This window comes from Dasypus novemcinctus, chromosome 4 (assembly GCF_030445035.2).
Source record: "Dasypus novemcinctus isolate mDasNov1 chromosome 4, mDasNov1.1.hap2, whole genome shotgun sequence".
Lineage (NCBI taxonomy): Eukaryota > Metazoa > Chordata > Mammalia > Cingulata > Dasypodidae > Dasypus > Dasypus novemcinctus.
In genome coordinates this window covers 157,730,184-157,742,821 of record NC_080676.1, presented here as the reverse complement: position 1 = coordinate 157,742,821, position 12,638 = coordinate 157,730,184, and the positions used below count along the sequence as shown (strand labels likewise).

Here is a 12,638-nt window from a genome sequence, read left to right as displayed (position 1 = left end):
GGGTCACTGAACCCCGACCTCTCTCTGTCTTCAGCATACAGGGCGGCCTAAAGAAAAACGTGCTGAATGAACGAATGAAAAGTCAAATATAACTGTCATACTTAAGTCATCTCTTGATTTTCACAGGCTGTCTGTTCTTTTTTGGTCCTTCGTGAATGGTTTTTAGCAACAATAAAATCCATGTAAAATACATAATTCAAAAATCTCCAATTGCTAGAAATTTTAAAAATGATTTTATGCTAATGATTGGAAACCTGTTTTCGTTAAAATGCTTGAAACACGCTTTACTCCAACAGTTCTTTGTAGGATATTTGTTATATATACCCAAAGTAACTACCTGAATTTTTAAAGGACCCACATATTTTAAGTATTCTATTCCATGCTAATGCACGCTTCTGATCATTTACTAAATACCATAAAAAGAATTTTACAAAGTTATCTGGTTAATGTTAAATTAGTCAAAGAATAAAAAATTGCTCTTTATTGATTTTAGAGTAGGTATGATTCCAAACAGGTGAAAAATGCAAGTGTTCAAATCTTTCTAAATTATATTACTTGAAATTTTAAAAATATTATTATTGCTACCAACTTTGGGAGGCAATTTTCCATGTTAACCACTCGGTAAACCTCTAAATAACATAGTTATTAAGTTAATATTTAAATTAGTGACTTTTTCCTTCACAATTATATATTAAATTATATATATAATTAAAATTATAAAAAGCTTCAGAAATGTACATGATGAGAACTTAATTGAGGTGGAAAAAAAAAAAAAAGCTTTGTTCAAAGAGTTTGCCTTTTCCATTACCTGGTGTGCAGCTCTGGCAGATTTAGACAGGTGTTTGTCCAAGATGTTTTTCAAATCTATCTGTAATTGTGAATTAGCACTAAAAGAGAAAAGTATTTGTTTTGAGTTCATTTAAAAATAAAACAGTCCTACTTACATGAAGAAAACAAAAATATTTACTGTCATAGTCATTTAAAATACTGAGTAAACAGTTATCAAAGTTCCTGAATAAAACATTACCAAGATGTCAATTCTCCCCAAATAAATCTCTAAATTCAATACAATCCCAATGAAAGTGTTTACAGAAGTGGGGGTTACAGGGAAACCAGATGAGCTGATTCTAACGATGACATGGAAGAACCCCTTCAGAAAAAAAGAAAAAGTGGGATTTGTGCTAAGCCTCGAAAGTTATTATCAATCTACAGTAACAACACCGTCCTGAAACAAGAAATGTGTCCAAGATACACTGAAAAGATGCTCAATCTCACAGGAAAATTAGTGAGACATAACTTGTGGTGGTTTGGAATTTTATGTACCCCAGAAAACCATATTCTTAAAGATAAACCATTCCTGTGAGTGTGAACTCATTGTTAATAGGACCTTTTTGATGAGGTTACTTCAGTTAAGGTGTGGCCAAGGGTGGGATGGATACGGGGGGGGGGGGGGGGGGGGGAAGGGAGGCAGGAGATAGACAGAGAGAGCTAGAGAGAGAGAGAGAAAAGAAGCCACAGAAGCAAAAAGCTAAAATTCAGGAAACCCAGAAGAGAAGGGAGGGACCAGCAGGTGCAGCCATGTGCCTCGCCATGTGGCAGAGGAGTCCAGGACCACCAGCAGCCAGGTTTCAGGGGAGAAAGCAATACCTGATTTGGATGTTATTCTCAGCCTCCAAACAGTAAGCTTGGAAACTAGTAAATTCCCATTGCTAGAAGCAATGGTATCTGCTGTCAGCAGCCTACGAAACTAGAACATAACCATTTAACCTATCCTTGGCAAAGGTCAGAACGTCTGGATCCCAATGTTGGTGAGAATAAGAAGACACAGGGGGCGGCCCCGCCGGGCCCGGATTGTCCTTCGCGGTGGCCGCCAGCTCACGCGGGCTTGGGGCTGCAGGGGCTGGCGCGTGCGGCGCCTCCCGCAGGCTGCGGTGCCGGGAGCAGGTGCATCCCACATCCCCCAGTGGGAAACCTCCAGGCTGTCTACCTTCATGGCTGAGCGTGGAGACCGGGAAACCAGGCATCCAGGATTTATATGCCAGCTCTGCTCATTGCTGGACCTGTGGGCTTAGGGTGTCTCATGCTGTCAGTGCCCCCCTTGCAGTCCCCTGCTCCCAGCCAACTGTCGTGATTCCTCTGCATGCCGTGTCGGCACAGCAGCCCTTCTCCTGCTTAGAAGCACCTGTCGACTCTTCGGGTCTCTCATGCTGAGTCTAAGTAACTTTCCAAGCCCGAGCCCGTGCTTTCTGTGTTACTTTCCATGACCTTGTTGACGTACCCTCTAGTCTGGTCATATCCAGGAAGGTGTTCCAAGGCAAACGCTCTTTGCCCTGTTGCCCCAAGTGGCACCTTGATGGCCTTCTGTCCCTCCCGGGGCAGTGCGGACCCCAGGATGTGGAGATCACATGTGGCCTTTATCTCGTCTCCTCCCTTGTCTGAGGGCCTTGCTGGTCACACCCGCCTCTTTGCAGGGCCCTGGCCTGCCTTTAGGAGTCTCGATTCTGGGAAATTTCATTACTCTTTGCTAGTATGAGAATAGCAGAAATTGCACCAGTGCGCTTTATGCTTAAGTCCTATTAAAATAAATGTCCTTCAAATTTTGAAAAAAAAAAAAAGAAGAAGAAGACTCAGCACCTCTCACAGGTGAACAGTGCCGCCTTCCTGGGAGGACAACTGGCAATATCGAACCAGGTTAAACTGCACACCTCTGTGACACAGCAGTTCCACTCCAGAAATTGTTTCCTCACATACACATTATCAAGTGCACAAAGGTATACAAGGCAAGGATGTTTACTAAAGCATTGTTTTGTTTATCCCCCTCTAAGGAAAGAGAGGAAGAAAGGAGAGAAGGAGAGGAAGGAAGGGGAGGAAGAGAGGGACAAAACTTTAACACACAACAATAGGGCACTGGTAGGAAAACAGGATTCATCTGCAGCCCTGAAAATGCAGGAAGCAGATCTCTACGGTCTACTTCACAAGAGATAAAAACACGCTTTATGTGGGGCAGAACGCTTCTAATAACAATGAAATCAATGAAAGGGCAACAACAATGATAGCTGAAGTGTAACTAGCATTTACTCTGTTCTGGGGTTCTAAGTGCTTTATGTGGTTCTCTCTTTTAATCGTGAAATAACCTCAGGACATTACCAAAGAGCCCTAACCTTGAAAACTGAAACAAAATATTAGGAAAACTAATTTATCTTCACAAAAGAGGTTAAAATTATAGCTATGCCATTCAAAGAATGCTCATATTTTAGGTTTTGGTTTCTTTTGTGGGGTCGGGCAGTGGAACTCAGTGCTTTCCTACCAAATAAAAGAATAACATAATACACTATGCTCCCATGCGTAGCAGCATCAACAAAAGTCTTTTTTTTTTTTAGGAGGTACCAGAGATTGAACCCAGGACCTCATACATGGGAAGCAGGTGCTCAACCACTAAGCTACACCTGCTCCTCAATGAGAGTTGGCCTTTTGGTTTCTTCATTTGTTTATTTGTTTTTAGGAGATCCCAGGGATCAAACCTGGGACCCTGTACATGGGAAGCAGGCACTCAAGCCTGCTTCAGCTACATCCGCTCCCAACAAAGGTCATTTTTGATAAAACTTGGGCTTTACTAATTTTCTTAGGGTTCTCATGGTGCTTTAATCTCCAAATTATTTTCCTTGAAGCACCACATGGAGTCAGTCTTAACAAATGGAAAAAAGAAACTTGGCCACTGGTGTAAATGCGGGAGACAAGGCTTTGCAGTTTCTCCCACATTACTTTCACTGACTTCATGAACTTCTGTTTCATAAGATTTACAATTCCACTTTGCAATCAGTTTATATCTATGTACAGGCAACAGAGGATTAACTGTAAATAGTTGGGGGGTGTTTTGGTAGAAGTAAGTGGCCAGAACTAAGTGGTTGATTAGTAAATATTTTCCTCTGACAATAACTCAAAACAGCCTCTGAAAATACACATACCCATGACTACACATGCAGAGTATGTTTCCAGATGGCCAAGAAATTGTTACTAGTGGGTTCCTAAGCCCGCTAGAAAAAAGATTTGGGGAGAGGTGAAATATGCTAAGGGGTTAAGGCAACTAGATTTTGACCTTCTACCTCTCTGAGTATTTTTCCCACTTATGATCAGGTACTTTGGAATTTCAAAAAAATTAATACTGATATACTTCATGTTGTATGACTTTCAGAAATCAGTTTTAATATCCAAGATAATAATCCTTCAGCCAAAAACGATCCTGCTCTAAAGACATGCCTTGGATATCATCACAGTACAGTCCACATCTACATATTGACGTTCTTCCGATGGCAGTTATACTGTCATAATGGTCATTAATACTGGAAAAAGAGATTTTTTTCCCCCTCTTTCTTAGGAGAGGTATATTAGGAGGAGGAAGAAATATATATATACCTTAGAGAGAAAAACCATACCTCGATTTCTCCAATTCATTGTGTCTGGATCTATGTCTCCCTTTATGTCTTGGAGCATGACCTGTGAATACAAAAGTATTTGTTCCTGAAATGTGTACATAAAAATCTATAAGCTTGAGAATAGAACAGTATAAAAATTTACAAATTGGAAGACGTAAGTAAAGGAAGCAATACTGTGCATATCACTACAAATGTGGAAGCCGAAGAAAAACAGGCTACTGATGATGCTTTCCTATGTATGCCACAAAGTTATTATAAAAATAAAGTGTAACTGATCAGAGATTCAGGCCTGGGGTAGATACAGAGAGGCCATAGCTCCTGTTCACAGGGAGTTTACACTATAGATGGGAAGAAAGGGTGAGTCATTTCACTAATTGAACAATAACGTTAAGAAGAAACGAAGACCTTGCACGGCTATTGACATTAATTCTGCAGTCAGCAATTGCTCTCTAATCACAGAAGGGAGAAATCGCTTTAGCTGGACTGGTTGGGCAAGGCGTCAGAGGGGACGCAGCATTTGTATTTGGTTTTGAGGAACAAGGAGGTATCATTTTAAGAAAAGTAGAACTCAAAACTAGAGCTCATTTTTTAAGAAACAGCAGATCAGTCTGTGATTTGGATAGATGAGTAAGGAGCACAAAAGTACAGCTCATTTTAAGAAAGGGCAGATAAATCTGCGCAATCTGGAGTGTCCAGTTAAGGAAGGGAGGTTTGGAAAGGGCTGCAAAGGGAGGCTGGGTGAGTATTTTCAGGCACTGTGCTTTAGACATATGTGTTCAGATGCTATTCCACTGGCGGTTACTACATATTTTTGGGTGAGAGTGTGACATGCTCAATGCCATGTACACGAGGGCTGGCACTACAGTAGAGACAGGTTTATGTGATGGAAACTTTCCAGAAGGAGGGCAGAGCCAATGAGAGTCCACATACCCAGGAGCGAATGAGAGCCTGAGCTGGTTTTGGTGACCTCAGAAACCAAAGAGGGCTTCTGGGAAGGCAGAAAATTTCTGATTTCTGATATGTCACCTTGGATAAATCTACTAATCCTGGGCCCTTCATGTCTTCACCTGAATGGAGATGCTGAAGGGTGGGTGGTATTTTAAGTTTTTAATTTAAATTTGGTGTCTGATAAGAAATATCCATACGTTAAAAATTGTCCAAAGACAATTTTTAGCCTCAAAAATTTTCCACATCCTCTTTGGGTAACATCAGGTGAGGCAACTCCTGAATGCCCCGGCCCTCTCTATAATTCTGCTAACTAAATGGCATGCCCCGTGGGAAGCTGCTGAATGTGTGGGATTGGAGCCTGAGAGAAGACATGACTGCACGTGGCAGCAGATGGAAATGGGTGCTAGAAGGAAAAATGCTGAAAAGAAAACAAACAGAAAAGAACAGAGGGCAACAGGATTACCAGAAAGTCAAGACTCTCACCTCAGCGACTCCCCAAGAAATACTACGCGGGAGCTGGATATGAATAAATATTGTGTGTACCCACCACCACCCTGAGCCAACAAGAAAACCTATATTTTTCTTAAACTATGTCTGAAAAGGCAGGGAAGCCTGTCATCCATTTTAGAAACAATCCATCAAAATCTGGTAGTATAAAGGGAGATTCAGAACATAAATGAAAAACGTAAACATCTGCTTCCCTGGAACCCTTGACATCCCAATGATACCAAGTAAATGAGGTCCCACTGTGTGCCTGTGATTTACTGATGCAGACACAAACACATTTACTAAGCTACCTAATTTAGAGTAAACTAGAGAGAACCTAAAGCATCCATGCTCAATGGAGGTGATACGGCACCAAGAGGAATGAAACCGGATTCCTAGGAGATAAAAACATCATACACCTTTTATATATAACACACAGATGTCCATACAATACATAAACACATAAACAGTATATTGGGGGTACTAGAAGTTCATGGGGAGAGACGAGTAGGAAAAATGTCTAAAAGCTTCCTGGGGTGAACAGGAGCAATAATGACAAAAAGATTAAGAAAAACTGACATAAAGGAAATTAAGGGAGCAGACCAAGAAGAGCATATGTATTTTATGTTTCCTTTCCCTTTCTTTTATTTGGATTTCTAAAGTTAAATGTATTAATATGAAAACTGAGCATTGATTTCAAATGAATATTCAATGTTTTCTTAACACAGAAGCATTATAAAATAAAGGAAAGCACTAGCAAATGTAAGGGAGGCTTATCAAATTTTAGGGAACAGAAGTTTAGGCAACACTCGGAAACAATTTACACAAGGAAAAAGAAAACTCACCTGATGCAGAACGAAATCCCGGACAGTCACAACCATCTACCTTTGAAACGTCATCTACCACCTGCTCGTGACAATAAAACTAGTGAGGATTTTTTTTTAAATACAGCAATGAAAATTTCAATAGCTAAAATAATAGATCAGAATAGAATTTAGAATAAAGTAGGACAGAATTCATCCTAGTGCCCAGAATAAGCAGTTGATTATTAAGCTTCAATAATAAACAAACAAAATGACAAATAACAATAAAGGATTGTGATACGATATATGATAGGACAAATTCTTGAGTGACAAATTCTATTTCTAACCCCTAGCGTGATGCCTGACATGGCAGCTGTGTGCTTCTACTGAATTAATTCGATCACATTTCTCCCTACGCTTCTCTCCCTAACTGCATCCAGTCTCTTCAAGCTTTTCAGTATTATCAACAAAAGGATACACAGAGGGTTGCAAAAGTTGCCTTCAACGCTCACCACCCACTCAACCCCAAAACAAACATTTTCTCTTTTCCCCTCCAACCATGGAGAGAAACATAAATGCAGACACTGGTGATACCCACTGAGCTTTGAGTAGACCACATTTCAGAGGAAAACCGAGTGTCTGGGAAACTTGCTCAGAATGTGGCTAGAGGCAGTTAGATCCTCTGAAGGAAACATTAGACCAAGGCCTCTACTGGGCACAGCAATGAAGAGGGCTGGGACTACTGCTGGTGAGGGGACCGAATGGCAGAGAAGGGGATGGGGGACCTCCCAGGCCCAGCACGGCTCAAGGTGGGGAAGGGGCTGAGCAGCGCCGGGCAGCCAAGTAGCTGGCAAATGGGAAAACGAGGAAACGAACACTCCAAAGTATCACGGTGGGGCGGGGAAGCCCTGGCCAGCACACCCACCTGTCACTCAGTTCCTAGTGACTATATGTTGGGAAACATGGAAAGGGAGCGCATAAGAGGACAATCCAAGTGGCAAAACGACATACAGAAAAAATATTTTGAAAACACGTAAATGTGACTGCACAAGAAATTCTGTGACTTTGAAATATTATCTTTATGTGGTTGTAGGAGGGAGCTGGATTACTTATAAAAAAAAGAGACAGAATCATTTCCTTGATATCAAAAGGCAAACGGGTTCATATCAACTAAATACGTGATTTCCATTACCACCAAAATATTACTGCAAAACTATGAGACTAGCCATACTTGAAATTAATTTTAGTCTTTAATGGAGCTGACCTTTGAATTGTGATTACCACCTCTTGCCATGTCGTGGGCAGTTTTCTTGGAATCTTTTTCACGCTCCACAAAGTTAAGTGAAGTACTAAATGCAGGTGCTGATGGAGACTTAGGGCTGACGCAGGCCCTAGAGGGGACAAAAGGATATTGATTAGTAAATATTTTTTAACAGTTATCCTTCAGAACAAACAGGTGGCAGCAATACATAGCCTTTTTCCTTGAAAGCAAGGTACTGTTGTTTTAACAAGAACCCCTACCTCTGAGACTGGATTTTATACATAACATTATTTAACATTTGGTATCAAAAACTCAAAATAGATGAAAAGAACTATTCTGGGTTCTAATATTAAATTAACTAAATCTTGCTGTTTTAAATGTAACAGCTTCAGTATCTTAGGCATCTAAGTGAATATACGGGAAAAGCTTAATCTATTTTAACTGCAAATAAGGAATATGGAACCTTGGCTGCTATGTGCTTTCTTGTGAATATACTCAAGTCCCTCTGTTGGCTACTTCTAATAGGAAGCAGCTCAGCCTTGGGAAAAAAGAAAGTGGAAAGGCTGGAGGCAAATGCTTGCAGGTCAGAGGTGGAAGGCACAGGCTGTGCTGCTGTTCTCTGCTGCCAGGACCCTCGAGGACAAAGCTGGTCCCATTCAGTCCTAACAACATTTACCCCCTCTTCTCCCACAGGCTTGGGCGACTGATCTCCAGTACATCTGTGTGTCCAACCAGTTCAGGTAACCCAACTAGAGGAGAATGTAAATGGTTTAGTAAAATAAATCTGACAACTCGTAGTCTACCTGATCTTCACAATGCATGCTTAAAAACAAAACGAAACAAAAAAACTTCCCTTCCCGACTTTATCGTGGTTGCTGCTAGCAACTGAAGGGTCAAACGCAAGCAAGCAATTCTTAAACTCATCAGAAAGAGATATTCCAGCAACAGCTACTGATCTATTGACCTGTTATTGACTCACCTGCCTTCACAGCAACCTCTCCTTATTTGATTCCTACATGATGTTCGACCTGTAAAAATCGATCACAGTAATCAATGGATTGGCAACACACACTTTAAAAGATTTCCAAATTTCCTTAGCTGACAATAATATCATCAAATTTAGAGAACTAAAAATAAATCTAAGCATTTTACTTTCCTTTAGTTTTGATGGGGGTCAACAAAATGTCATGCATTTGACTAGATGACTGCAATGTACAAATGTGAATCAGAGATGGCACATGTCTTTCAGGAACTCACAATCTTATAGTTCTATTACGGTGGACAGCAACAGCTCCTAAGGAAATGCAACTGCTTAGCTCAACTCCATAAAACACTGAACACTCAATCCAAAGAAGGCAAAACAGAAAGACTCATACACTTTATGTAAGGGTATTCCAGGTACTGGAGAATACAAAATGACTAAGGACAGGAAACAAGGGCAGAAAGAAAATCGGGAATTCCCAGAAAGCACAGATAATTTTTGTTTTATATATGTATATATGTTCAGTATGGTACAGAATTAGCCTCACCCTTGGTGCAAAACATCAAGCAAGTCTACTGATGGGATTTATTTTTAGGAAATAACTTTAATAATGGAGGAAAAATTTTAAAATACTTTTGTTGCAAAAAGCTTTTACTTCATTCAAAATATCTAGAAGGCATATTTTTTTTCCTATGGAATAACAAATAATAATTTGGCTGCTGTCTTTTTCAAATTAAAATTACCTAGTGAAATAGAACACCAATTCAATTCTGCACAGGTAGAAATAGAAACCTTAAGTGACAAGACCAAGATCATGTAAGAGAACAAGTATAAGTCATCTGCGAATTGATTTATGGTTCCTCCATTAATCCAAGAAACCCGCCTTCACATGTTTCAAAAGGAATTCGACTGTAACTAAAAGAACCTTAGGTGAAATACCTTGAAGTTCTTCGATTTGCTTTTGTAACTTTACATGCTGCTGAATTAGTTCCTTGATGCCTTCTGGGTCATTTTTACAGAGTTTTTGGGCTTTTATGTTTGCTTGTAGGGCCCAGTCATATTCCCCCAGCAGAGAAAGAGCATCACAGTAACGATAATGACCCTGTTCCAAAAAGACACCTTTAATTTTTTTCTTAAAAATATGCTTAATAGATAAGGAAAAAAAATATATTTAGTGGTCAGATTCAACCACTACCCATGAAAAATACCTAAGAATGTTAATCTCTCTCAGGAAACAGAATTACCAAATGAGCTAGGTGAAAAGTTATGAAATAGGCTAGGTGAAATAGGCAAATAATTTTTAACAACTCACTAGGGGTTATTTTTCCTTAAGAGACTTTGGTAAAGTACCCTCAAGAAAGAAAAGAATTCAGTATTTGTTATATTTCACTAATAAAGAATGAAGTATCTATTACTTTGCACCAAATAAATTGTAAAATGCATCCACTGTAAACAACAATTTTTTTAAATACTTCAAGGTAATAATAGTCTCTCATTCATCCCATTCCCTATACTTTGGAAACCAGGAAACTTTTAGAGCTGGAGGGAAGGATCAGCCCATCCTGTAGATTCCAGCACCTCTAAGACGAGGCAGCATCAACCAGCCTGGCTCAGCGTTCAATTATTTTATTTCTAAGTGTAGTCCCTGGTTTTGAAAAAAAGATCCGAAAACTGATGATTTACTCATAATTTCAATGATCAGGAGGCCTTTTGTTGTTGTTTTGGTTAGTAATGATAGTTTTCTGTCCATGGCTTTGTTTGTTTTTTTGCTCTAGAACTATGGTCCTGGTTGGTTCCATTTACATATTTTGGAAGATCTTCTATGTCAAGCATCAACTTTTTAATCTGGAAAGCTAATATTACCAAACCTGGGGCTAACTCAATCAGCACTCCTTGTTATCACAAACCAAATTTCCATTTTAGGCACATCTCCATCTCAGAGGTGATTCTATGAGAATCAGAATTGTGTAAGTTCCTCTTGGGGAAAGAGAAAATACAAAATCAGCAACAAGTGACCCTTATAAGAAAGATTAGCTGTTTACCAAATGCCAGAAACAATCACATGGACCTTTGTCTATTCAGTGCAATATATAATCCTGCTCTGGTATAGCAGCCAGACTTTAGGAGTTCTAGAGCCTATTTACCATACTATTAAGGCTCAGATTAAAGATGCCAACTTGGACTGCATTTGGTTAAACTCAGTCTATCCTCAAAGGGTAGAGATCCTATGTTTCCTGACACTCAAGGTATAAGAAGATAAAGAGATCTTTCAGCTATGCTCTGAGACTACTTCTCACTTTAAAAATTTTATCCCCTAGGCATAAACTTCAAAGTTTAGATAATCGCACACATAAAAAATAAAAGACATCTAGCATAGGAAAAGATAGTTCATAAACCATACCTGGTAAACCTATAGAGAATACTTTATTTCTTCTTCTCCCCCCCTAGCCCCATCTTTCTTATATTTTAATGGGTTGTTTTTGCTAAACACTATAAAACTCAGGTTAACTGGTTGTTGAGAAAGGAATTTATTCAGACCTCTTCACTGTAGTTGTTTGAATGAAGCGTATATAAAAGATGTCTTGCAAAGTTTTTAAATACAATAATAACTAAAATTTTTTATTTTCTTTGACGCTATCGTACTATGGCATATATGGAATTCCACATTGTCCAGCATCCCTCCCTTTTTGGTATCAGCTAATATCCAAGCTGAAAAATATATGGGAGGGAAATAGAGGCAGATAAGACACTGCAGAATAAAAAAGCAGTGAACTTCAAAACATAGCAACAGAAACTATCCAAAATGAAATACTGAGAGAGAAAAAAAGCCTGAAAATGAAGCTGACAAACAGGTAAACAAAGCTGCCCAGAGAAAGAAAGATACACCCATAACTAAAATAAACCCCTAGATTTTTCAGTTACCTGAGTCAATAAATTCCCTTTGTTATTTAAGACAAACCTGAGTTCAGTTTCTGTTACTAATAAACAAAAGATATATTATTTTCACAAAATCAAAAGTTTCTTGAGGGTACTGGTGAAGCTATTAGTTTATTTCCTATATAGTATGAATCAAAAGGCTATGTCCACAGAAATGTCAAGAAGTATCTGTTGACTATACCATGAAAATTCTCACTCTTTAGGACACAAAGACTCAATCTTCTCTAAAGCCTGAAAACATGAGTAGGACAGTTGATACTGTACTAGTCTTCTCCAACTGGAAAGATGCAAGGAAAAATGGCCCACTTTCATGCAGAAATCTCCACACTGCCTCCTTATACAGGCTGATATGCTAGAGGCATGAATCCAAAGACTTGGGCTCATAATCAATTCTAAAATAAAACATTTCTTATAAAAGGAAAGAAGGCATCTTGCATGGCATATTTTTATTTCTAAAGTTCAACTATCCTTCAATGACCATTCCCTTCTGGTAAAATAGAAGGAAAAATTGCCTAGTTATATACTTATCAAAAAATTTTTAATAACTTGCTCCTGATTATATATTTTTAACCTATGCAAGTATTTTTACACTCACATACCACATCGCAGAACACTCCAATTAAAAAAATGAAAGTATGTGAATATTTTGTGAGTGAGAAACTAAGCCAGGAAAAAATATTTTACATAAAGTCCTCGAAGTAATTCAGAAAGTGATTGTGCTTTTTCTTTTTAAGAAACAGAAATAGTGGAAAACCAATATCACAGTTTGGATATTGAGAATTATATTT

General features: G+C 39.0%; 1 protein-coding gene across 6 annotated transcripts in view; it reads right to left on the bottom strand.

Annotated features, from left to right (window-relative positions):
* Positions 1-12,638, bottom strand: part of TTC3 (tetratricopeptide repeat domain 3) — a 102,164-nt gene that overhangs the window by 59,765 nt on the left and 29,761 nt on the right. For 4 of the 6 annotated variants that reach the window (XR_011648720.1, XM_058296223.1, XM_058296222.2 and 1 more), the window contains 6 exons: positions 9,853-10,015; positions 8,911-8,959; positions 7,935-8,061; positions 6,713-6,773; positions 4,434-4,494; positions 809-887 (listed from right to left, as the gene is read on the bottom strand). Coding sequence is in view for 5 of the 6 variants with exons in the window: in XM_058296223.1 (XP_058152206.1) it covers positions 809-887; positions 4,434-4,494; positions 6,713-6,773; positions 7,935-8,061; positions 8,911-8,959; positions 9,853-10,015 (540 nt within the window). In the remaining variant the exon portion in view is untranslated. The remainder of the gene's footprint in view (positions 1-808; positions 888-4,433; positions 4,495-6,712; positions 6,774-7,934; positions 8,062-8,910; positions 8,960-9,852; positions 10,016-12,638) is intronic. The other 2 variants (XM_071214968.1, XM_071214969.1) reach the window with 1 other exon arrangement.